This window comes from Vanacampus margaritifer, chromosome 2 (assembly GCF_051991255.1).
Source record: "Vanacampus margaritifer isolate UIUO_Vmar chromosome 2, RoL_Vmar_1.0, whole genome shotgun sequence".
Classification (NCBI taxonomy): domain Eukaryota; kingdom Metazoa; phylum Chordata; class Actinopteri; order Syngnathiformes; family Syngnathidae; genus Vanacampus; species Vanacampus margaritifer.
The window spans coordinates 607,501-634,171 of NC_135433.1; the positions used below are offsets into that span (position 1 = coordinate 607,501).

At 42.1% G+C, this 26,671-nt stretch overlaps 2 protein-coding genes across 4 annotated transcripts in view; both read left to right on the top strand.

Moving 5' to 3' along the window:
* myo10 (myosin X) overlaps window positions 1–5,771 on the top strand; it is a 73,367-nt gene extending 67,596 nt beyond the window's left edge. Inside the window, exons 39-41 of the mRNA XM_077557101.1 lie at window positions 638–1,087; window positions 1,180–1,371; window positions 2,846–5,771. Coding sequence (XP_077413227.1) covers window positions 638–1,087; window positions 1,180–1,371; window positions 2,846–2,956 — 753 coding nt within the window. The 3' untranslated portion in view covers window positions 2,957–5,771. The remainder of the gene's footprint in view (window positions 1–637; window positions 1,088–1,179; window positions 1,372–2,845) is intronic.
* A 1,824-nt stretch (window positions 5,772–7,595) lies between these two features.
* On the top strand, window positions 7,596–20,674 carry ift57 (intraflagellar transport 57 homolog (Chlamydomonas)). Of its 3 annotated transcripts, XM_077558402.1 has the most exons (12): window positions 7,596–7,732; window positions 7,984–8,179; window positions 10,671–10,845; window positions 10,925–11,043; window positions 11,952–12,039; window positions 12,121–12,189; window positions 12,269–12,391; window positions 13,031–13,102; window positions 14,081–14,212; window positions 14,826–14,888; window positions 18,581–18,647; window positions 18,720–20,674. In XM_077558402.1, exons 2-12 carry the CDS (start codon window positions 8,022–8,024, stop codon window positions 18,869–18,871), a joined length of 1,218 nt encoding a protein of 405 aa, XP_077414528.1. In that variant the 5' UTR covers window positions 7,596–7,732; window positions 7,984–8,021; the 3' UTR covers window positions 18,872–20,674. The 3 variants fall into 3 exon arrangements, with proteins under 3 accessions (XP_077414528.1, XP_077414527.1, XP_077414529.1); XM_077558401.1 differs by having other exon boundaries at window positions 7,659–8,179; XM_077558403.1 differs by having other exon boundaries at window positions 7,659–8,179; window positions 12,124–12,189.
* The last annotated feature ends 5,997 nt before the right edge of the window (window positions 20,675–26,671 follow it).

Consider the following 26,671-nt stretch of genomic DNA (forward strand, 5'->3'; position numbering starts at 1 on the left):
ATCTGGAGTTAAATTAAAAAAAATAAAAATAAAAATTTGGGTGTCATAAGACGGTTTGTACAGAACATCCAATGTTTTTTTAACAAGTGTTTACAAATGTTCAAAATGTGTATTTTATTTAGAGCTGTCAAATTAAGTCGATTAATCAACAAGTATTTATTTATCAAATTGATGGACTAATTGTTTGAGGCCATTTTTTAATTGAAACTTGTCCAAATCCTCCTGATTTCAGCATATCAACAGTAATGATTGATTGCTAAAGTCCTTCATGAACAAAAACTGATTATGTTTTGTGTTTAATCAAACCTCCACCTGTGTTAAAGCTCATCTAGAATCAAATGAAATATGGTCAGAAATGTCAAATCCAGGTCCAGAAAGTCCAAACCCTACCACAGTTTGGCTTTAGCCATTGATGCTCAGCTAGCTAGCTCGCTAGCAGGTAAACAAGCACAATAGCTAGCTAGCACCTGGGGCTAAAGCAGGGCAGGGCTTTTACTTTGTGGACCTGGATTGGCCACCTCTGTCCATTGAAGACAATCTCTCGCTTAAGTTAAAATAAAAATTGAAAGCAGCCTCTAGTTTAGCAAACAAGTGCGTCCTGCGATGCTAAGCGCTAACGGGCTATTTGTGCCTTCAGGCTCACGAGGCGGTGATCCGCGGTCAGTATCCGGCTCCCGAGGAGACGCTGCAGTTCCTGTCGGCGTTGCGGCTTCAGTACCTCCTGGGAGACCCAAGCCCGCAGGCCCAGGTGCCGGAAACCCGGCAGGTGTTCCCCATGGCTCGCCTGCGGGCCCGCCTGCACAACTCGGCGCGCACCTTCGCGCCGGGGACGTCGGAGCGCAAGCGCTCCAGCTTCCTGGAGGGAACGCTGCGGCGCAGCCTGCGCGGCGGCTCACTGGGCCGCCGCCGTTCCGACGCCGACGGCGGGCTGGAGGCCTGGATGAGGGAGGAGGCGGACGCCGTCCGCGCCGGCGTGCTGGACAAGTGGAGCAAGCTGCGCGGCGTCTCGCCCGAGCAGGCCATGCGCAAGTACATGGCGCTGGTCCGCGACTGGCCCGGCTACGGCGCCACGCTCTTCAACGTGGAGGTGAGGAATCCCCGCCCGCCCGTCCTTGCCCGACCTCAAGGCCGCGTGGTCCACATCCAAACGCTTGGGCCCTCTTGTGTCCGTTTTGCCAGTGTGGCGACGGCGCCTTCCCGGCGGAGCTTTGGCTGGGCGTGAGCCGCGAAGCCGTCTCGGTGTACAAGCGAGGGGAGGCGTGGCCACTGGAGGTTTTCCCCTACGAGCGCATCCTGTCCTTCGGGGCGCCGCTCGCCAACACCTACAAGATCGCCGTGGACGGACGGGAACTCGTCTTTGAGACGCAAATGGTAAACCACAAATGCCGCACGTCGCGTCGCACGCCGAACAAAACATCGAGCAACAAACAAACAGCCCTAACCCGTGTTGACTCGGGGTGGCAATCTCTGACATGAGTCCCATTCCATATGTATCTCGATACACAAGTTGCCATTTGATTGGAAAAAAAGAAAAGGTTCCGTGCAATTTTCGATTTGATATGATTCATTTCCATATTCAAAACAATATTATAGTTGACATTTGTTGCTTGTAGACAATCAGAAAACACCACAAATTCTTACAGTATCTTCAAATATGTTGAAAAAAACGTCTTCTATATTTTCATATACTGAATCAATTATTTAAATAGACCGCAAAAAAAGTCGTTATTGGCAGTTACAATTGTTTTGTGTTCTACATCAGAGGTCCCCAACCCTGGTCCTCAGGGGCCGCTATCCAGCCTGTTTTCCATGCCTCCCACAGCCAACACAGGTGATTCATATCATCAGCTAATCAGCAATCTCTGGAGAAGGCTGATAACGATCTCCACCTGTGTTGGCTGTGGGAGACATGGAAAACAGGCTGGATACCGGTCCCTGAGGACCAGGGTTGGGGACCTCTGTTCTATATCATTCCTTGATCATTTCACCTTTAAAAAGATGTAAATATTTCACCTTTAAAAAGACACCAACACAATTGAACAAAATATGCGCACAGTGCAAAGTATTTCACAGACATACATTTGAAACATGAAATAAACTTAGCCACCTGATTGAAAAATAAATCGAACACATTTTTACCAATATCCAAAAATTGTTGCCAAAAGAGACCATCCCTTTTTATTAACGATTTTTGTTTTTCTTTTGCCGTCACATTCATTTTTAATTTTGGTTCATGTACAACATTATTATTATTATTATTTTTAAATGTGTTCTGAACCACGATGACCACGGAATCACGTTTGTCAACCGATTTTCGTGTGATGACGTCATTGCGGGCGGGTCTCAATTCTCTTGTCGTCCTCGTTGTATACATTGACAGGAAGCCGCAACAAAGAAATGAGATGCTTGCAAAGCGGCGTGCTTTTCGCTTAGCTTAGCTTAGCTTAGCTGCTGCCGGCGTGTTAGCTTTGGGACATTCCTGTGAAGTTTGAATTTTAAGAGTAACTTAGTTACTTTACTTATGACTTCATTTTTAAAGTAACTTCATTCAATTACAAATAACTTTCAGCAGATGCCGACTACCCCAACCCCGCTTAACATTAAAATTACAGCAAGTTTTTCCAATCATTTATTGGAAGGCGTTTTAACAAGTAATGCGTAAGGATTTTTTTTTTAATTCAAAACAAAATAAATGCAGCCTTTTTGACTTAACCTGTAATAAAAGCGAGCAAGGAGCCCCAACGCGAGCAACATTCCGCTAACGAGCATAAAGTTGCAGTGTCAGGCTTCCTGGCGGAGGTAACAAAGGTGACTGACTCCTCCACTTCCTCTTGCTGTTGTCCAGGTGATGGCCATCGCCAAGCTAATGAAGGCGTACGTGAGCTTGATGGTCAAGAAGCGCTACAGCAACTGCCAGTCGCTCGGCAGCCATTGCGGCGCCTGGCTAGCCCCCTGAACCCGGTCCGGGTCCAGTCCGGTCCCAGACCACATTCCCAGCGGCACCGTTGTTCCACAAGATTGTTGGCGCTTAGCTTGCCAGGCTGCTCCAAATGCAACTTTTAGCTCCACCCACCAAAAAGAGGAGCAGGACCAGATTTGGAAATGAACCTCCGCACCAACAGGGGGCACCACATACTTTTGCAACTTCAAGGAAATAGTTTATTTTCCGCCATTTTGGAAGTTTACGATTAGCACTAACACAGTTTTCTTTGGGCGAAGCGACTTTGACAAGAATGTAAAGAAAAAAAATGTAAATAAGCTGAAACATTTCAAGTTTGTCGTCGATTGTTCCGATTGCCCGACCAAGCAAGGGAAGGCCTTGCAAGTGCCTGAAGAAAAAACAACAAAACACTACGGTTCACGTGTGGTCCGTTTCAACTCTTGAGTTACATTCCATTCAAACTGGGTTGCTATGGAGACGTCGTCAAAGCACTTGTTGCTCCATGGCAACATGCTAATGCTAGCAGTGTTAGCTAGTAGGTGTTGTCGCTTTATAGCAGAATTTCGCAAACTTTTTTGAACCAGGGGAGAATTCTTCTTTTTTTTTTATACAAAGAAGCCCTCAAAATCCAAATGGCTACCCAACATGACTCGTATGTGGACAGGGCGTCGCCCGAACGCAAATAGCGGGAAAAAGACACAATTAAACGCTCATTATAATTACCTTTCAAAAAGTTGGAGATGGCCCATCCGAAAAAAAAAAAACGTCAATCCGTAAGTGCCTGACAGCGAATGTGTGGCTTTCCACGACACCCTCCGAAATAATATCGTCGCAGTTTGAAAAGTGCCTGTTTTGTGTTTAAAAAAATAAAGAATTGGTCAAATGCTGAAAAAAATGCTGTCACAACAGCCGAGGAAATTGTAAAAGTTGGAATGTTTGCGAGAACAAAGATGTCGTGGGTCACGTCGGAATTTTATACGAATCAAGTCTTCCCCCCCCCAAGATAAAATGATTATTAAGGTAGCGTTAGCCTAATAGCATACGTGGCTTTGCCATTTTTGTACTGTGAGAAAAATGTAAGAAATTCCAAAAATCCAGTTGCTTGGATTGAAGCTTTGCAGTTGGAAAAGGAGCCGAATTGCGGCCAATCAGAAGCAAAACAAGACCAAAACGCTTTTTTTTTTGTTTGTTGTTGCATTTTCACTAATATTGTGACAAGTACGTTCAAATCGGCAAAGGACATTCGGCAAATGATAAATAAAGTCATACTTTTTAAAAAAACTTTTTTTCCTCCTAAACTTTAGACTGTCAGTGTTCCATTATGTGATTGCTCAATGTTTTGGACATCAAAATTCTTTCTTCGTAAATATTTGAAAACAAACTAAAAGTGAAATACAACTCAACAATGGTGTAAATGCCACGAAGGAGGCGGGACTTCCGACTTCCTGGTTTTCACACATCAGCTTTGTTTGCGTTTCCTGTTTGCAGGCGTGGGCCGCGTCCCATTTCGTGCGCTTCCGCCTTTGCGCCCCTCGGTTGCGCTTTCCTGCCGACGCTCGCGAGTGTGTCGTGTTTCTGTCTCAGTTGTCCCAAACATTTCAGAAAGTTGAGACGCGGTCGGGGGCGCAGGGGTGCGAGTGTTGGAACGCGGCCATCAGTGGTCCGGAAACCACGCTGATGTGTGAAACCCCGAAGTCTGTGGCATCGACCCCATACTTCAAGAGGAAATGTAAGGAAACATTTTGAATTGATTGGCGAGTACGTTCAAACGTATTTAAAAATGTTTAAACGAACTTACAAATACGTTCAAAGTCGCGAGTACGTTTGAACGTATTTGGAGGCTAAATGCTACAAACGTACCACATTGTCCAATAATGCTACGGGTCATTGCATTCTGGGGGAAAAAAAATCTGAATCTAAATCATACACTGCCGACATAATAATAATAAATCATAAAAGTTATGAAATTCTTTTTTCTTTTTCTTTTACTTATTGGTATCCTGTGGGCCAAATGCTTAAAAGGGTGTTTTTTGTGCCCAAATCATATCCATGTAAGCCTCCCACACTAACAAATATGTTGAAATGTATTTGCGAGTACATTGGAACATATTTCAAACATTGGAACGTGAAAATGTTGACTCCACTTTGGCAAGTAGCACACTTCCGTAGAAATGTACTGCAAACAACAACATTTGTTTATTTGCATTTTCAGCATGTAATTATTTTATGTTCCACTAGAGGGAGGCATTTGACGGTACTCAACACCTTGTTGCGACTTGCTGGATTAGTAGCTTCTTTAAACTTTCAACATTTTTCCCCCAAAAATGCCGGATTGGCCTCATGTGCTTGTAGTCACATGTTCAAATTGGCTAAGATGAATATTTGGTTTGTTTTTGCTGAAATTGTTTCAAAGGTTCAATGAAGGATTCCACCTAACAAAACTTGATTTTCAATTTTGTGGGCCCCAAGTTTGAGAAGCGCGTGTTTAAGTGGACAAGACAGCCCATGCAAAATGCTTGTTGTTGAAATCTGCTCTTTTTTTAAAAAATTTTTTTTGGACTTGAAGAGCTTTTCCCAAAAATTGAGCCATGTGAAAAGATTCCGCCAACACGTCAACGGGCGGCGGCTCCATCCAAAGACGCACGCGCGCGCGCGCACACACACACACACACACACACACACAGTGCCTTCTTTGCTGTACATGTTTTTGATGTCTTTGTGCAATGTTTATCCAAATCTCGATTCTCTGATGATGGTTGTACATTTTCTTGCTGTTTTCATTGTTATGCTCTTTCGGGACCATTTTGACAATAAACATTCTTCTTCTGAATTTTTATTTTTTTTTCCACTTCATTTCTGCACAAGCCCCGATTGATAACCTTTTGATTTAACTTCCTCAGTGTGTGTTTTGTTTTCAAAGCAAGTCACTCAGAATCAAAGTTATTTTAGTTCATGAAAAATAACAACAAAATTTCAAAAAATAATTTCTTTCATGTAATAAAATAAAATGAAATGCTTTTTTAAAAAACGAAAATGAACTGAAACTACATTTTATGTTTACAAAACTAACTAAAATTATAGTAATAGCGAAAATGTCCTTTGTTTTAGTCTTTAGTAATTAATTTAATACATGAGCCTTTGGGGATGATTTTAAAGCATATTTATTTCAAAATGAACCAAAATAAAGACGTTTGAAAGTGTGTACACTGTTTTCAATTTACCATGGTGCTTATTAAATATATAAGTTAAAAAATAAGCATAATACGGTAATTAAAAAAATAAAACTAATACTGAAACTAAACTAAATCTACGCCTTTTTTTTAAAACTGAAACTATTAAAAACTCAAACTGGAAACTAAATTTATAGAACCAAACTCAAAACGAATTAAAAACTAACTCAAATGAAAATTCCAAAACTATAATAAGGCTGCTCAGAATCCAAAAAAATGACACGAGGAGTAGATTTTGCTAACGTTTCTTTCTTTCTCTGGAGTTCAAGAAAAGTCCACGAATGGGACCCGGGCCGCTTTTTTTTACTCCCTCTCTACTTGAAAGTGTATCTTCAGCGAAGGTGTGATGGACGTGACAGCTTTCGCTCTCAGGACAGCGACTGACTGACTGACTGACTGACTGACTGACTGACTGACTGACTGACTGACTGACTGACTGACTGACTGACTGACTGACTGACTGACTGACTGACTGACTGACTGACTGACTGACTGACTGACTGACTGACTGACTGACTGACTGACTGACTGACTGACTGACTGACTGACTGACTGACTGACTGACTGACTGACTGACTGACTGACTGACTGACTGCCTGACTGACTGACTGACTGACTGACTGACTGACTGACTGACTGACTGACTGACTGACTGACTGACTGCCTGCCTGCCTGCCTCGGCTGTCAGGACAGAAAAAAGATTGCAATTGTATGCAAAAGACAATTCAACTTGCAGTTCTCATGACTTTGTCTCAGTTTGATGCTCTTTTAAAGGACATGGAAATTAAGTCGGGACGCCCTTGAAAAAGACATCTGTGCATTTTCCTGTTTAAATCTGAAATCAATGGTCTTCATCCTCGCGAACACTCGAACCCGTGAACCGGTAGACAAGCTTCCCATGCCTTCGGGTACAAGTTATACAATTGCAACACTGATTGTAATGCTGATAAATAATATTTCAATGCATAATTTGATGCACTTTGCACCATTCAGCTGTACTCGTTGAAGATTACAGATTGACTTGAGAGAACCGATTAGCAGTCAATGTGCTGAAATCAACAACAATGCACACCGATTCCATCGAGTTCACCTGAATTTTGCAAAGTGCATCAAATTATGCTTGGAAATGATAGAAATCGGATTAAATATTATTTATCGACATTACAATAGAATACAGGACACTACTGCATAGTTTCAATCCACAAGCAGTTAAATGCATTAAACCTCCTTAAATGGACTTTATATTGGCGTTAGGGCTCATTTTATTATTTGTTGAGTATAAGTATGTCATTGTTGATCATTTACGTTTTTATGATGTAGTGCCGAAGGCTAGGATGCTGCTGAAATAAGTTTCATTGTGTACACAATAACCAAGTTTTATTCTATTAAATTGTTTTTGTTTTATTTATTGTTTCATTTATGGTGCAGTCTGCACGGTAGATTTGTTCCGCACTCCGTAGCAGTAGGTGGCGGTAATGTGCCCGAACGCTATTTGCCAACCTTCAATTCTAGACGACGCGAAGAAGAAGCAGAAGAAGACGGAAAAGAAGACACCGAAACGGTTCTCCAGTTTTTATTATTATTTTGTAGATTTAATGGTTTCTCCGGAACAAGTCAACAAATTGGCGTCGATTCTTGTCACGCGGTCACTTTTGACCGCTTACGTGTTCATGTCGTGTGGCGAAATATCAAACCTGACTAATATTAGCCAAGCGGCTAGTTAGTTAGCTTCCCGTTGCTTGACAACGGCCGGCAAAACAAACCCGGTTAGCTTAGCCGCATGCTAACGGCTCTCATCTCCTCTAACAAAAGCAAGAGAAACCACGAAAAGAGACGGACAGGCTGGCGAGATGGCGGAGGACGGTCGTCGCGGGTGGGACGAGGACGAACGCGGTCCGGGAGCGCCTCATCTCGGCTTCGTGCTCATGGAGTCGCTGGTGGACAAGCTGAAAATGTTAAACTGCGACCAGGAGCTGCTGGAAAAGCACAACATGAAGCCTCTCTCCAGGCACGTCACACGCCAACAACATTTTACATTAGTGGCTACAACTCAAATGTACTCAAGCTGTGATTTTGGGAGTGGATATTTTTGCCGTGACCGGCAATTCTCCTGCCTTATTTTGCCGTGAACGGCTCGGATTGGAGCGAGTCACGCACTGTGCCTGCTTCCTGCCTCGCTTCCTGCCTCGCTTCCCTCACATAGTGTCGTTGCACACGTTGATTTTGTTTTGCCGCCTAAAATAGGCTTCAACTGGCCTTCAGAGGCTGTTGACATGAAAAGTACGAACAAAAACAAAAAAGACGTCGATAGTTGGACGTCTTTTGCCAACCTTTTTGCCCACAAGTGCGTGGTCGCAGGATTGAATCCTGCTTGATACTTTTATGTCCTACCACATTTTTTGACAGCTATCTTTAATATGCTTGTGAGGGTTATTTTCGGCTGGTAACGCCCACAACAGCCACTCTTGGGTGGCAAAACAAAATGAAACATTGATGAAAAGACACAAGGGTGTGACGTCAAGGCAAGAACCACGCCCAGTGCGGCGATTGACCAATCACTGCCGTTATCGCGGGAAAAGAAGGCTAGCGGGAGCATTTGGGATCGAAAGGAAAAACATTCGTCTCTCCAAGTGACACTGTAATGTTAAGTGGAGATACAATTTGTAATCTTTTGCCAAAAAATTGGAGATGAGACATCTTGGTGAAAAAGCTCCTTGCAAGGATGATTTATTACAGAGATCTCCGGTCACACAGTTGAATATCACGTAAAGAGTGCCATCCAAGAGTGCGCGCTCCCCCCCCCCCCGAGAGACAGCTCTTTATTACAATCCCAGTTTGTACAGAAAAACGCCTCTTCTCCTCCCCTTTGAATTAGACAACAGACTCACAATATGTTATGTTGATCTGCACCTGTTCATTTTTTAGACATAACAGATTCTCAGTGTGCCAGTTTCTCAAAACAGAATATGTTCTCAGTAAACAGATTGAACTTGACAGCTCCTATAGTAGTGGGAACAGCGTGTGTGTGTGTGTGTGTGTGTGTGTGTGTGTGTGTGTGTGTGTGTGTGTGTGTGTGTGTGTGTGTGTGTGTGTGTGTGTGTGTGTGTGTGTGTGTGTGTGTGTGTGTGTGTGTGTGTGTGTGTGTGTGTGTGTGTGTGCGTGCGTGCGTGCGTGCGTGCGCGCGCTCTCTCAGGCAAGACACTGGAAAGGGAATTGAGACAAAAACAAGATAATGGATAGGTTAAGGTCGAGTTATATTGAGTTTAACATTATTTCACCTGCAAAATATAAAATAAAGAAGTAAAAATGTTAATAATGTTACATGAGCAATATTGAAATAAAGAAGCGAATAAGGCCTGAATATGAATCAAAAACACAATGAAAGTTTTATCTTAAAATTGTCATTCTGCAAGAATAAAAGATCATTTAACAAGAATAAAGTTTTCCATGGTGAGCAGAGACTATCGCCACTTTTTCAAGTTAAAAGGGTGTCATTCATTTACTCCACTGGTGTGCAGGAAGACATTAACTCATTCACTGCCATTGACGGTGATGGATTACATTCATTTTGTAATCTTTTGCGTGTTCAAATAAATCATCAATGAGATCGAGGAAAAAGTTCTTGCAAGATTTTATTTGAGAAGCTTCTAAAAGACACATAATTAGTCTCACTCAAGAAAATGATCCGAGTTCCAAGTGTGTGTGTTTTTAAGAGTGAATGTTCAGCATCTTTATAGTAAAGGTTCTACGTTGTGTGGCTTGGAGATTTAGAATTGACTATCTGATGAGCAGAAACTCTGACGGTATTTTAAACAAACCCTGCCGATATTTCAACAGAAACCTTTTAACACATTCCGTTCTCACGGAAAGAGAGAGAAGACGGAGTTCAAACAAAGTTGAAAGAAATCATTGTCACACCCTTCTACATCTACTAATTGAATTAACATAGTAATATCTATATCTACATATGTATAACTAAATTCAAAACAGTTAAAAAATCAATTGAAACTAAATGTCAACAACGGCTATAAACGTCACAAATTCATTTGAACTATTTCTATTAGTTTAACATTTTTCCCCCCACTTTTGTTAACAAGAGTATGAAAACCTAGAATTTTTGAAATGATTATTTATGGCAGTAAATGAGTTAAACACAGGAATGTGACATGACATGAATAGATGATGATATCGTCTTTGTTGTCATTTTACTTGAACAATGAGATTTAAGTGTCTCCTTTTAGTGCAGCATATTTTGTATGTAAAATAGATGAAAAACAAAAAACTATTTTGAAGTGTTGAGTGTAAAATGAAACCAACTTTCTCAAATTGTTTGATTTAATCCAGTAACAAATCGCTTTCAATTTGGCACGGTATGAAAACCCTGAGCAAAAATTACAGGCAGTTCTAAAAGGACCTTTTTGCAATATTTGGGTTAATAAAAGCATCTTTTCCTAAGCTAACCTTGCGTACGTTTGTGATGCATGTTGTTGCTGTTGCAGACATTATTTTGTGTCCAGCCCTTACCTGGCGGCCAACCCGGGCGAGCAGTTTTACGTGTTCACCATCATGGCCGCATGGCTCATCAACCTCGCGGGCAGAAGCTTCGGCAGACCTCAGGAGGACGACGAGCCCGCCGCCATCGTCGCCAACGTCCTGGCCGAGCTGCGGGCGCTCGTAAAGCTTCTGCTTTTTGTGTCGGAAGCCGGCGCAAAGCGACGCCGGCGTCCTCATTGTCTGTTTTGTGTGCGTTTAGGGCGCCAAGGTGGACTTCCCGCCGTCCAAGCTGAAGTCGGGTTCGGGCGAGCACGTGTGCTTGGTGTTGAACACGCTGGCTGAACACGCGCTCAAGAGGCGAGGATTCTCCTTTCAAAGGTGCTCACTTGTCACTCACGCGTTCATTCAGCCGACGTTGTGCTGCTCCGGCTGCTGTGCGCACCGCGGCCACCAGGGGGCAGCGCAGTTAACAAGAGGAGGACAACCTAGAGAGAAAGAAAAATATATTGTTTGTTTTTGGCTTTTATTCCTTTTTGAAGTAAATCGTCTGCATGCCACAAAAAAAAACTACAAATGATTATTATTATTAGGGCTGCATCGATCCAAATTTTTGGTATTCAGATATACTGAAAATTCTAGCGAATAATCGGGTACTTGGAAAGAAATAATATTAATTACACAATAAAAAAAATATTCTTGATGAGTTTAAGAACAATTATAAATACAGAAGACAAAAAGCACATTTTCTTATTTTGGTCTATGCAACGATAAGTGACGTCAGAACCGCTGCAGCGATTTGGGGGAACTTTAGCGCTGCTAACTAGCGCGGTTAGCTTGCTGCTGCTAGCTGGCAGCCTCCGTTAAACGCCGGCAATGTCAGCGCATTTATGGTCTGACTGCTCTTAACAAGCTTGAAGGTGATTTCAGGACCAAGTTTTGTTAGCGCCGCCCGTCGCAAGTATGTTTTGGCCGCCATGTTTACTTCCAACTCTGCGTTCCACTCGTTGGCCCGAGTCTGTCGATCTCAGAGCCCTGCTGGGCTCGTATTCAATCAGCAGTTCTGGAATATATTCAGGACCCAAACCATTCAGGGATTTATTGACCACTAGCAGAATTTTCAAATCGATTCTACAGCTTAAATGATTACTTTGAATCAAATCGAATTCATTGACAGATGAATCCATGATTCAAATAATGGAATGCATTTGATGGGTTTGAATGTCACCGTTACGTGTTTGAGTTGATGTGCGCGAGTTCACATGACCGTCGCCTGCCGTTCATTTCAGACCAAACTACCCAACGGAAACCAACGAAGAAGAATCGGTGACGGACGACCACGCAGAACTCTCGCTCAACGATGCGGACCGCGTCGCCGTACGTCGTCTCCTCTTCATCCTGGTCTTCCTCCGCCAGCTTCTTCCTGATTCCTCACGTTGGACGTTTGCATGTGTCCAGCAGGAGGACGATGAAGATGAGGACAACCTGGTGGACTTGGAGACGCTGACCCTGCAGAGCACGCTGAAAGTGAGCCATCGGCGCCGGTCATTCGCGCGGCGTCTCCGGTCAGGAGGTTTGAAGCGAGCGACTGGCGTTCCTCCCTCAGGAAGCGGCGGCGGCGTCCAAGCCCGATGACATCCTGCGCTCCACGGTGGACGTGGCGGAGTGGAACTTGGAGGTGGAAAGAGTCCTGCCCCTCCTCAAAGTCACCATCAGGGCCGACAACAAGGTACGGCGCGCACATGGGAGAAGCCAAGCCACTGGCGGCCATCTTACGTTGCCAGTGCCACTCATTAAGGCCTCCTAACTTGAATACACCCCCCCCCCCCACACTGATAAGTGTTTTCAGCTAAATAAATAAGAGAAGTTGTCAGTAAAAAGGGCAATGTAAGATGGCTGCCTTCTGACTTCGGAAAAAGGCTCCATTGACAGTCCCGTCGTACGAGCAAGTCTGCTAACCGGCAGCGCCGCTCGTTTACTTGTCGAAGCATCGTCTGGAAGTGACTTTGAATAGTGTTGATCTCAAATAACGTCACGTTTTCCTCATTAATATGCATGAGTGGGACAAAAGAAGACATCGTTTTGGAAGTAGGGAAGGCTACCTTTCATATTTCAACCGCTACTGTTCCAATAATCGGAACCTGGGAATCGATACTGGTACTCAACGGTACCAATTTTCCATACTTTTGTACTCCGCCTCTTTTTTCTCAAAATACACAATCGAAGAAAAATAACAATTTCACAATAAAGTTCCCCAATTTGACAAATGTTCCTCGTTTATTGTTTGAATTATTATGTTATGTCTTTGTACGCAAGTCAGTGGTGCGTATTTATATTTGCTGATCGGCGTCTGCTGTGATTTGTGCAGGACTGGCGGGCCCACGTGGACCAGATGCACCAGCACCAGAACGGCATCAAGACTTCGCTCCGTGAGGCCAAGGTGCGTTCACTGACCGACAGACCGTTTGGAATTGATGACAATCGCTCCCACTGCGTTTGGCCCGTGCCGAACCTACGATCTCTCGTCCGACCACGCCCCTTTGCCCATATTTGAAAAAGTCTCGAATTTGAATATCTGGGTCTTAAATGTCATGCTGTAGGCAACTTGTCCGTGGAGAAGCAGCAGGATATGTTCGGAGAAGTGCAGACCAAAAACTACAATTTCATACAAATTGCTGTACATGGAGTCAAAATGAGTCCTGGAATAAAGAGAGGTCAAACAAAAATAACACCAAATAAATGAGTACTTATCTTAAGTGGGTCAAATAACACAAGAAGTTCAATGAACTCAATAAATGACTCATAAAATACAGCAGGCACCTTAAAACATTGAAAGAGTTGCAGCCATTATTTGGGTTGCCGCTTATGAGAAATTGAGACTGAGAGTTGTAATGTCTTTAGCAACCTCTGGGGGGCGCCGCGTTGACTTTGCTTGTATGGAGGAGCGAAATAAACCATCAAAATCCTCAGTTGAAGAAAAGTCCGTCGGAGGCGATCCGGGCTGTCGGCGCACGCGCAGCTGGGATGCGGCGCTGGAGGCTGATGGTGATGGCGGACGCGCGGCGTGGAGGCCGCCGGGGGAGGTCCTTGGCTGCTGCACGTCCCGCTTGGTGGTCACGTGCTTGTCCTTGCGTGACGCGGGTTTGGGCCGTGTTCGGCGACGGCGTCTCTCGGTGAAGAGGAAGAGGCCAAGTTCCTTCGTGCGCCGGCTTTGAAACTGTCAGTAGTAGTCCCGCCTCTTCTGTGCGCGTGAAGCAGACTTTTGGGAGAGCATTTGATGGTTTTTGATCAGAATTGACGAGCCAGATGCTTCATTTCAAACATGACCGCAATCATAAAGCGCTTGAATCCGTTGAAGCTTACACATTTCGTGGATTTGCGACGGACACGATTGGTGACCTGCTGTCGGTGTCCTCAGGGCTACCTGGACAAGCTGGAGGAGGACATCAGCAGGACGCTGGAGAAGGTGTCCAGCCGAGAGAAGTACGTCAACAAGCAGCTGGAAGGCGTCATCGGCGAACATCGCGCCGTCCAGGCCAAACTCAGCGAGGTCTGACCCCGCCCCTGCCGCCATCCTCCTTCTCGCGCGGCCTCTCGCCTTCAAATTTGCCGCCTTCGACACCGCACCCGCCGCATTAAGCGTTATCGGTGCCGATATTCGCCATTTTGACAAATATTGGTATCAACCCTTTTTAAAACAATTGACGGACAATAAACGATCGTTTTGGGTCCCTGGGAACGCTCTGCACCTTTTGTGAAGAGAAGTCAAAAATTCATTTCAGGTATTTCAAAATTTTGGAAAACTTTATTGACTGGAGATGTTAATGCACAGCTATTTATTTAAGTTTTCATTTAAGTTGTTAAAGATGTGCTGATGACCCTGCAAACTCCCTAAACTTTTTGTTGGAGTTTTAAAACAAATATGTGTATTTTATAATTAAAGAATAAAAAAATGAACATTTTGCAAATCTGTTCAATAAATTCAAGAAAAAAATCACGCTAATATTTGTTTCCCTTTTACTGACAATGAATATCGGCTCCAAATATCGGTCATCGGCCTAATTATTATTGATACGCACAATAATACGAATATTATTATTGATATATATGATACGCGTCGCTCACCTCAAGTTTTTCTTCTTCCTCTCGTCGCCCTCCGCCAGGTCAGGGAGCGCTACCAACACGCCAGCGGGGGCGTGGCCCAGAGGACGCGACTCCTGGCTGAGGTCAGTGAACACCTTGGCTTTCTGTCACCGATTGGATGCCAGGGTTTTTCCTGTGTACAAAATTCAGAGGCGGCCACCTCCACCTTATTTGCTTGCCATCTCCAGCCTAAGTGTCTGATAACGAATGAATGCTTTAATCGTCATATTCTTATTGCGACTACTATTCTTATTATTGAAACATGGACATATTAAATGTTGCCGGTAAAAAAATTTTTTAAAAAGCATTTACAGAATGAATGCACGTCATGGCGCATGGTCAGGATTAGGGATGTTTGATACCACTTTCTTCCCGTCTGATACGTGACTCTTGCGTAGTCAGTGGTCACCGCTACCGATACCAAATACCGATACCACTAGTAAATAAAATTCCCCTCCCATAAATGACGGATGATTTTCAAGAATGACCTTATATATCCCAATATATTATTTTCCCTTAAAATGGTATGAAGTTCATGGCAACTTTGCATTCATCAAATTTTCTAATATCTTGGCGGCCCATAATGGTATCAGTCACCGCCGTGAGTACCGATACCTTAAAATAAGACTGTTATTGGCACCGACACCGATACCTGCTATCGGTAGTCACCCATCATAGTCAGGATGATGCCACCTCTGCCTTAAATTGAGCCAGGAAAAAGCCTAACTTGTCAGGACTTGTTGTGGTCCAGTCCTTGTAGGACTCGTGGCATGAAGGTTCCATCTTTATGTGAAAGGATCACTGATTGAAGTTCAGTTCAGTTCAGTATTGAACTTTTACATTTTGAATCATTTTGGAATGTTTGTTTTCAAACATTTAAATCAAGTTTTGTGACTCGGTTCAAATGTTTTGAATGGAATTATGTAGGGATGCACAATAATGCTATTTTCCACCCGTACCGATAAAACAGTCATTTAGAAAGTGCCGATGTCGATAACCGATAAGTAAGCCCATAATTGTTTGTAAAGTTCACTTGAATGCAAATATATTTTCGAGTCCTACTACTGTATATGATCTGGTTTATCCGTATGACGTCAAATTGGCCGATAATTCTCGACCGCCAATATTATCGTTGCACGTTATAATCAAAGTGTTAGATGACCTGTTTTTGTAATCTTTTGCGTGTTCAAATAAATCAGAGTTGAGATGTCGTGAAGAGGGTCCTTGCGAGATTTTTTTAATCAGAAAGTTTCTGATGGCACAAGGGACTTTCACCAAGCCATGTTTCTGTCCAAATGTGTGTCGTCTCTCTCAGACACAGGACTTTTATTAGAAAAAAACAATGATTCCCAGGAAACCGCCTCTCCCCTCCCAGTATGCTAGCTCGTCCTTGAACTTTCAAAAACCGGATTTCTAAGGAACAGAAACTAGACTTCTTACATAAATAAAATAAACTTATTAACTTTCTAATTTCTGGGAAAAGAGAACAGATAACAAAGGGGACAAAAGCGTTACTCATCAAGCTATATTAAGTTAACATAGTTATATGTACATCTACACAGCTATAACTAAATTCAAAACAGGTAAAATATCAAATGAAATAGTAAAATATTAACAATAGTATATAAAAGATGTTGCCAATGCGAAGAAACATGCAGAGCTTGATTCTATCATTGCCATCACTACGACTCCGTTTCCTCCTCAAAACCACTTCATCGCTCTGAAAAACATACTTTTGTACACTTTGAATGAAGAGAGTATGATGAGAAATCTTCATTTTGTAATTCTACTCATTAAAAGACGTGTTTAGTGTCCAAAAATGCAGGAGGAAGACACGTCCGTCACGTCCTGACCTCCAAAATAAAAGTCACTATACAGCTGAGCTGTCAAGACACTTTTATTGTGACGAGGTCCGACAACAACAACAGTGTCAGAGTCGGTCACCGCACGACGTCTCGTAAGCCTCCAAACGAATAAATGAATTGTAAACAAACGCATTTGACGTACAAAAACGTCAACTACGAAACGCCGCTTGTCACCAATCAGGTGGAATCGGACAAATTCCCACGGCACGCCACACACTATCTACTGCTTTACAGAGAGGGGGGGGGGGGGTTATGAGATCTGAAGGATTGGGGGGGGTAGCTTGAGGTCATGTGCCGGTGTTTAGAGAAGGGCGGGGCTTGGGTGAGACCGTAAGCAGACCTGCAAATGTGGGTGGCGTTTTTTGACTTCAGAGAGAGAGGGGGGGGGGGGTCTGTTTTTTGGGTGGTCGTCGTAAAAGGCTGAGAAAAAAGAATTGTTGACGTCATCAGGCTTAAGAGCGTCAAAAAAGTGACGTTACAGAGAAGAAGATGTTTCAAATAGAACCGACGCGACTCACAGATGCGTTGTTTCAAAAAAGAAACGTTTCTTTACAAACAGCTTGAGAATGAGCATTTGTTTTATGGCGTGAAATCAAATTGTTTTGGTGAAGTCAATAAAGTCGCTTACCGTTGCACAAACGAAAGTCGGGAGTGAAAATGTACGAGTATGCGTAAAAAATGTCAACATCAGGCCATATATTGGCGGGACGGTTCGAACGGCGAGGGTGTGTCGGAAGCACCAGGAGGAGAATTTCTTTTTTATTTGGGCTGCTCGATGTAGAAGCTGGCGACTAGAATGTGTTAAGTTGCTTTGTCTTTTGAACCCTGGAGAACCCAAGAACCCTTTTCGTCTTTGCAAAATGATGAATTCTACATGAAATCACTGCTATAAGTTCACTGAACACCAAAATATGTTTTTTCAATTTGAACTCTTTTTTTTTTTAACTAGCTCAGAGTTGCTAATTTATCAAAATATATAATATATAAAACATACTCCGAGGCATTCTGCAACATGATATGAAATAGATGAACAAAAAAAACAAACACATCTGATGGTTTGCTGAGAAGATGGTTTTGTTTGGATTGATTTCCAGCTCAACAAAACAGCATGTTTGTTGCCAGCCATCTTGTCACCACCACTCGGGCTAATGTAAGTGCAATATTCAGCCACTAGATTGCCCCATGCAGGGGTCAGAAGTGGCACTCCGGACTTTTGAAGTTCAATTTGTAAAAAAAAAAAAAGGTCTTTGTTATTTGAGTAGCAGGATTTATAGGGGCCAAATTTGACCCCGTGGGTTCTCCAGGGTTAAATAAGGTCCGATATCAATTCAATGCCGAATGATGAACAAAACCTTCCTCTAACATCTGCATGCGTGTTTGCGTACGTACACATGTGTAAGGTCTGGCAGGAAATGAAGATGTGGGTTGGTCTTTTCCAAAAAAATCCCGAGGAGGAGGCGCTGATGTCACTTACTGTCATTCCGATTCAGATGCTGTACCGTATTGGAGTCAAAGTTCTGTGTTTACAATCAAAACCTTTGGATTGAAGAGCCAATCCGATCTGTTGTTGAGTTTGACCCGAGAGGCCACGAGTTGCATGTTTTTCTCTGCCGATTGTCGCCTCCGATGTCATACGAATAATCATGAGCGCTTTTCTCGACACTCAAAGACGCTTTACAATGGAACAGATACATGATTGCTGCACTCGTACATGAGCTACTTAGGCCGCCCGCCCGTTTGGGAAAGGCCGGTTGGCGGAAGGAAGCGCGGCTGCCGGTGCGCCTTTTTTTTTTTTTTTTTTGGAACCCTGATCTCTCGCTGTTTTATTACTGAACGGAATTGTTGCCTTTCTGAAGAGGCAGCCGCTCTTTTATTTTGCTTGATATTTATTTGCGTTTGTCCCCTTTCAGCTGAGCGAAGAGTTGGAGAAGGTGAAGCAGGAGATGGAGGAGCGAGGCAGCAGCATGTCGGACGGAGGTGAGCAAATGTGGGCGGGGCCGCCCTTTTGCTTTTTGTGCCTTTTTGTGACGCCAGCGAGCGTGTGTCCAGCAACGGTGGTGAAGATCAAGCAGAGCGCCGGCAAGCTCAAGCAGGAGATCGTGCGCATGGACGTGCGCGCCGGCGTGGTGGCGCACATGCTCCTGCACGCCAAACTCAAGCGCAAGTCCAGCATCAGCTTGCGCATGCACGCCGCCGTCTGAGCCGCGCCCAGCGCGTCTTCCGCATTCTCTCACTATTGCCGATCCATATTTTCACAGCTTTGACTGCATTTGCGCTCACGAATGGCAAAGCCGCATTTCAAAACATGGAAATGTCGATGTTTACATCTTTCCTAAGATCTTATTATTTGGAAAATATCTTCAAAATGGCAATCTTTGTCAACAATGCAGCATCAGTACGCCCATTTTTTTTGTGCTTTATGTCAAATCAGAGAAGGTAAGTTCATTTAGAATATGAAAACAATTTCACGTGTAAATCAAAACACAAGATTGTATTTAAAAATACGAATATTAAAATATCCATTTTGAGAGTAAGAGCAAAAAAAATGGGGTTCTGTGTTTCCATATCAATCGACCATCTTGAGACTGAGAGGCGCCACGGGCGAGGGCTTGGGGGCTGTTTCCTGCGCAAGGGGAGGGGCTTTATGGAATGCTGGAAGTATAATGGCGAGTGCAAGTTGGAGGAGCCGGACACACAGGGGGAATCAAAATGGCGTTTGGCTGTAGCGCTTGTCTGTGTCTCAGAAATTTCTGAAAATAAATCCTTCCAAGGATTCATCGATCTCAAGTCAGATTCTGAAAATCAACATTACGAACACGCGGAAAACATAAGGATCGTTTTTCCAACAGAGCTAAATCAAATCTAATTCTAACTTCTAATCTAATTGCTGGTCCCTGTTAAACAAACGAATACAATGAAATGAAAATGAACAAGTCTCTCATTTCTTGGTATGAACAAAAAGGTCACCGCATTTGCATCTGCATGGAGACAGAAAACCTGTGCCAGTGCAAATTGTGCAGATGTGTGAATATGAACAATTGTAAACAAACATATTCAGAAGTGTGTCACTTTTAGACAGCCCTACCTTTAGCATACATTGCATTATTTCAATGGTATTGTTTTGAATAAGTAACCCCGGGATCATCATGTTGTCGTAATTAGGAAATGAAATCGGGGGAGACAGGAAAAAAAAGTTCATTCTGTTTGGAAGGAGGAGCACCAAACCACAAACCGCTGCTCAATTGAGAATTTCTGAACGTAACATGATTTTTTTCTCTTGCTTTTGTTTTGTGTTGAATTGTTGACCATCCTGGTAACATCTTCAATATAAACATCTCAAATGAAATCTTCAGTCACCACAAAATGTGCAAATACTTCTTCAAGTGCTTCAATTGCTCCAGCCAGGAAGTCTGCCTCCGTTTACACATCAATCTTTATCTGATCTCCTGTTTTCTATCTTGTGACTGCTTGGGGGCGGCAGAGGGAGGGACAGTAAAGGAAGACGAGAAAGAGGAGGGGGCGCGGCTGAGGATTGGTGGAAGCGAAAAGGGAGGGGCTTTTGTGGGATGACTGAAGGATATTAGTGTTTTGCACCTTGGAGGAGGGGACACAGATGGGGAAGAACAATGGCGGCGTCTGTCCGTCTCAAAAGCTTTTGAAAATAAATCCTTCGAAGGAAGCCTGATTTCACCGATCTCATTGTCTGATTCTGATCATCAACATTATGAACACGCGGGAAAAAAGGAACGTTTTCCAACAACATCTAACATGAAACAATTATAACTTATATATTTAGTCTGTCTACTTTATTATTTTTTTTTTTTTGCCAATGATATTTCCCTCGTCTTATTGATAGCAGCAGTATTGCCTTTTTTTGTGAGTCTTGAATTCCTCATACGGCTCCATCAATAACGTTTGTTCTGTTTGTGAGAAGAATACTGTTCTCGTCTTGGATGGATGCACAAACGGCTCTTCTGGACATCAAATAAAACATTTCAAATGTGTGAGTGGAATTTTACTGGTGACCCAGGGCAAATCAGGACACTGATGAAAGTTGTTATGTTCAACTGTTGTGTAACTGCGATCATATGTTCCCTTGAAAACTGCAAATAACAGGATAGGAGCGGCTTGGGACGTGGTGCGCTTTGACGCACAACGGGATTGAAGAGGAATAAGGGAATTTTGTCCTCTTTCGTGTTCCAAAAATGAGGATAGGTTTGATGCAAGAAGAATACACCTTTGCAAAAATGATTTTTAATCAATCAGAGATCTCTGGGACATACAACAGCTTCCGATTTCATCACTTAAAAAAACGTGGGATTGCAGAGCGTCAAATGTGACTCTTCCGGGTGGTGGGCGACTTTTATAATTTTAGGACCTCCCCTCTCCTATTTGTAGACAAAACATACCTCTGAGTAGTTTTCCAGAGCAGGTGGCATAAACAAGGTCAGATTTCGGTGTGTGTGTTCGGGACTAAATATGTTATACAGTTGAAGGATCTAATTTTCCCCATAACAACATCTCACAAACAAGTTGAACCAAATTTATGGTGGCCGTGACTGATGAAGAAAGTAAAGTGTGTGTGTGTTTTTGAGACAAATTCTGGTTCAAGGGCTAAATGTGTTTTCGCACAAAGTGCTGAGAAGGAACTTTTTAGACTAAATAGTTTGTCCCAGCTTAAGGCCAGGCCATACGAGGTCAACATCATGTGCTCTGCTCAGGACACAAAACATTTCGACAAGGTTAATATGAAAAATTTAAATGTTCATGATGTGTAACAATAGTTGATATATGAAATTAGGTATTAAAAATGTTATAATATCTTTCAGTCCGCCCTTTGGGCTTTTAAACAAAGCCCAACAACTAAATATTTAATCATTGAATGAATCAATTACGATTATTTGGCAGGTGCAACATAGGAAGAAGAAAATAAAAGCATTCTTTTTAGCAGGAGAGGAGGTCCATCATTTGTCAAACAGTGTGATTCATTAAAAGATTTTTTTGTTTTTGTGTTTTTTCCTTTTTTTCCCGCAAAATAAGCATATCATATGAATCGTTATGAATCATGATTACACGATTCAATTGTGCAGAAACCCCTCGTAACGTTACGTACCAATCTCTGGTAATATATCCTCATCTGCGCATTCATCTTTCTGTTGTCTGTCAGCTGAACAGATCTGTCCATGAATATCCATATTCAATCATCCAAGGACCTCGCCATTGATCACAAAACGGCGTATTTACTCCGCTTATTGCCAACCTGACTTACACGAGTTGAGCAAATATATCTTATATCTTGTCTAAGAATATCAATAACCAATTATTCAAAAGACCTTGGCATTGATCTTAAAACGGCGTATTAAATCCGTTTTATGTCAATCCGATTTACACAAGTTGAGAGTCCCGAGGACATAACAACAGTCGTACCTCCTGCTGCGTCTTTTCGGCGACTTCATAACCTCAACTTTAACACATACAAAAGTTGAGCCAGTCCCGATTACATAGTCAGCAGTCGTACTTCCTGCTGCGTCTATTCGGCGACTTACTTTATTCAAGGTCCATTTCTAATCACCCAAGAATCTACTGCTTGTAAAAACAAGATGCTTTTCAAGCCGACTTTTCCTCAACTTTATATATGGACTTCAAGCCAATTTTCCACATATCTTAGTTTGCAAAAACAAAATGCTTTTCAAACTGATTTACCTCTCAACTTCAACAACTTATACAACTTCATCTTTATTTCATATTAGCGCATTTCCCAACAACGTGACGGCATTTCCGTAAACAATGCTTACGTCACCACGTACGTGTACTTCAAACACCGTGGTAAAATCCGAAATCTGGGACTTCGCGTCCAACCACACGATTTCAAAATTTATCACTATTTTTCTTACACAAACTCCATCCTCAATATAAATTTACAAGACGAATTTACCAGCCGCAGCGTTCTGAAACAGACAGAATTCTTAAAACGTGGATAAAGTGTCCACTTACCGTAATTAATATGTGGCCGGGGAATTCTGCCCGTCTCTGAACGCCCCCGCTGTAAAACGTCGCTACGTCGGGGGTCACCATCTGATAGAATTTAAGGAATTTTGTCCTCTTTGCGTGTTCCAAAAATGAAGATAGGTTTGATGCAAGAAAAATACACCTTTTGCAAAAATGATTTCATAAAAAACAGAGAGTCTCTGGACATACAACAGCTTCTGATTTCGTCACTTAAAGAACGTGGGATTTCAGAGGGTCAAATGTGCTCTTCTACGTGTACAATAGCTTCTTATAGTTAAAAAGACCTCCTCCTTTTCATTCGTAGACTAAACATACTCTCTGGTACTTTTCCGTGAGCAGACGGCGTAAACAAGGTCAGGTGGATGTTTTTGAGACAGAATGTGTTATATAGTTGAAGGATTTTCCCATAGCAAAATCTCACAAACAAGTTGAACCAAATTTACAGTGGCCGTGACTGATGAAGAAAGTAAAGTGTGTGTGTGTGTGTTATTTCAAAACTAATTCTGTTTTCATGACCGAGATGTGCGTGTACAAATAAAACAAGGAATTTTGGACCAATCAGTGTATACCAGCCAAAGGAGTGTGTGTGTGTGTTTCTGAGACAAATTCTGGTTCAAGGGATAAATGTGTTTTCGCACAAAGTGCTGAGAAGGAACTTTTTTAGACTAAATAATATGACCCAGCTTAAGGCCAGACCATACGAGGTCGACATCATCTGCTCTGCTCAGGACACAAAATATGTCTTATAGGTTAATATGAAGAATTAAAATGTTCATAATGTGTAACAATAGTTGATATATGAAATTAGGTATTAAAAATGTTATAATATCTGTCAAACGGCGTTTAAGTCAAGAAATAGGCCTACCATGAATTGATTGGAAGGTTTGCTGATGTGACAATTCTGCCACCTGCTGGTCTTATTCTCTTATTGTCACCTGACTTATCAGGTTTGATTTCATCCGGATCATATAAACTTTCATTTACATACAATATTGTTTTAGGTATTTACAAACCTTTGAGTGGTCCTTCAACAATGGTTGTGTTGAAGATGGCTGTGACGTCACTCACCTCCCACAACGTGGGGCCTGTACGCAAGCACGCACACTTTTTTCAATTCATGAAGTGCATCAATCATATCAATATGCATTCACTCACAAAATGACACATAAATAAGACCAATGCACGTTACCCTTGTTGCCTGCCATCACACAAATGTAAATACAGTCCGAGTTGTTCTTCTGGCTCACTGACACGCAAACAAACACACACGTGATATTAGCATGCCAATAACACGCGCGCGCACACACGCCCGGGACCTGCGAGTATCGATGACGACTTGAAAACTTCATGCAGAGAACTTGTTGAGTTTTTCATGACGTCCAAGAGAAGAACTGTAAAGTCTGTAAACAGAATAAAGTCATTTCTTTGAAAAGACATTTGAATCACTCTGAAGATGATCACAGCCGAGATCGCTTTCACGTGTCATTTGTGACCCAGTAACACAAACGTTTCCGCAACACGTGCACGTCCACTTTTTCACTGCCAGAAACTACAAATCTACAAATCAATCCATTAAAATAAGAATAATCAATAATATTCGTAGTTGTACTGTTGTAGACGAGCAGAGTCAGCTTGTGCAGCGAAAGCGGGCTGAATGACGTCACGGTCAGCAGAGAGAAAAGCCTCTGGGAACCTGGCAGGAAGTAGACAAAATAAAAGCCTCGATTAGACAGGAAGTAGACAAAATAAAAGCCTCAATTAGACAGGAAGTAGACAAATTGTCTCAATAGCAACGAAAACTAGAAATTTACCAAATATAAGCTTGAATGAGACTGGATTTACACATTACACTGAAACAAAAGAGATCAAATAAAATTCTCAGTCAGACATGAAGAAGAACGATAAAAGCTTCAATGCATGAGGCAAAAAGAAGAAAAGAAAATTGGAAAAGCAAAAGTCTAAGTTAGACAGGTCAAACCCTACTTTGAAACGCTAACCCTATTTTTCAAACACTCAATTTTCAAACCCTAACCCTAATTTAGAACTTTCAAACCTGAACTCTACTTTCAAAACCTACATTGAAATGCTAACCCTAATTTGAAACCCTCACCCTACTTTGTACCTGTAACTCTAATTTGAGACCCGAACCTCGAATTCAAACCTTACTTTAAAATGCGAAGTCTCGCTGTATCAAACTGGTAACCCTTATTTTTTAAAAAGGTTGGTGACAAAATAAAAATAATAATAATAATAATGTTAATAAAGCATTATATATTTCTAGACATTCAAGTACAACATACAATTCTAAAAAACGATTTAATCAAAGCACTGTTTAAAAATAATAACAATAAAATTAAAAATTAAAAAATAAATGTAATCCCCGCCCCCCCAAAAAAGTCTAAATGAGACAGGAAGTAGCCAAAATAAAAGTGACCACTTTATTAGGTACAGATGGCGCGGCCAAAGAAGATATTTTCAGGTGAACATACGTGATTGGCTGGAGCTGATCAAGCTGTTGACCAATGGCGTCAGATGGATCGCATCGGTCGGGATTTCTGGCAAGGAAAAAGTTTGCCGTCGTATTGAAGTGTCTTTTTGCACTGCCAGCTGCAGGTTATAGCGCCACCTGTTGCGTGATTTTTACTCTACCTGTCAAGTTGACGTCTCTTTTGCTCATCTCTTCCCGCCGTGTGCTGTCTGAACAAGTTGAAACTTACAGTTGAGGTGTCAACAATGAATTTAGCTTTTTTTTTTATATGACATCTGAAAAATGATTTCATGACGACGATGGCGAGCTTGTTACCTTGTTGGAGGAGGAGGAGGATGACGATGAAGAGGAAACAAACACAAATGATGAGTCTCATGTCGAAGCTCCGCCCACCGGCCCGATTCTGATGACGTCACAATGTGGACCGACATACGCAATCGAAACCAAAGTGGATGAACATTGAACACAACTAAAATAATAACTAGGGGTGTCAGGTGATTCATTTTTCAAATCATAATTAATCGCATGGCATCAATAGTTAACTCACAATTAATCAACATTTTTATATTGGTTCTAATTTTTTTTTTTTTGTATTCCGACTCTTGTTAACATAAAAGTGGAAAAAAATGATCAAATAGAATTGACTATCTTTTAGTCATTAATACAGTAATTTTATTATTCATAAAATTGAGTTAAAATTATAAAGATATACTGTACTGTAAAAATGAGTCTGATGTTGAGGTCATTTTTCTGCCACTAGATGGCATAATTGCATTTGTAAGACGGTGACAGCTTAGTGCATTTTCCTTTTCATATTAATCTAATCTTTAACATGAAGTAACTTGTGAAATTCTGCTCATTTTTAAAATTGTAAAATACAACTTGACCCCAGTCTCCACAAATATATGCAATATTATTACATTAATTACTGCAAATTTTTTAGGTGGACGTGTCTGCAAGCCAGTACAGACTTTCCATTAAGGGGCAGCCATTAATCGTGCGTTCAAATGAGTGGTGTTAAAGGAATTTCAAATGAATGCACTCATTTCGACACCCCTAATAATAAATAATAAATATATTATTATAATATAATGATCATCAGAACCAAATGAAACACAGCTAACAGAATAAAACAAAAATAGACTCACAAAGTACCAAAGTGAACTTACATAGAACCAGAACCAAAGTGGACTGACCTGAACTAAAGTCGGCTGTGGTTGAAGCAGAACCGAAAGAGCAACTCACATCAAACGGATCCAAAGTGGGCTCACATGAAAGTGGAGCGAACAGAACCCGACCAGTACTGCTCTGGCTGACTGAGTCAGTGTCACATGAGTCCACAAACCACAAACTAATTGGACCCTAGGGAGGGGTGGGGGGTAAGGGAGTGGGGGGGGGGGTTCCTTACGGTCCCCCCCCCCCCCCCCCGAGTGTATGTTTGTGTGTGTGTGTGTGTGTCCCAACAAGAAAAACAACACACTTGTTGTCACTTGAGTGTTTTATT

Bases quoted from the DNA above. Each gene is read 5' to 3' on its own strand.
- ift57 (XM_077558402.1), top strand. From the start codon at position 8,022: ATGGCGGAGGACGGTCGTCGCGGGTGGGACGAGGACGAACGCGGTCCG. The intron at 11,044-11,951 runs GTGCTCACTTGT...CGTTCATTTCAG, and splicing joins CGAGGATTCTCCTTTCAAAG to ACCAAACTACCCAACGGAAA. The intron at 14,213-14,825 runs GTCTGACCCCGC...GCCCTCCGCCAG, and splicing joins TCCAGGCCAAACTCAGCGAG to GTCAGGGAGCGCTACCAACA.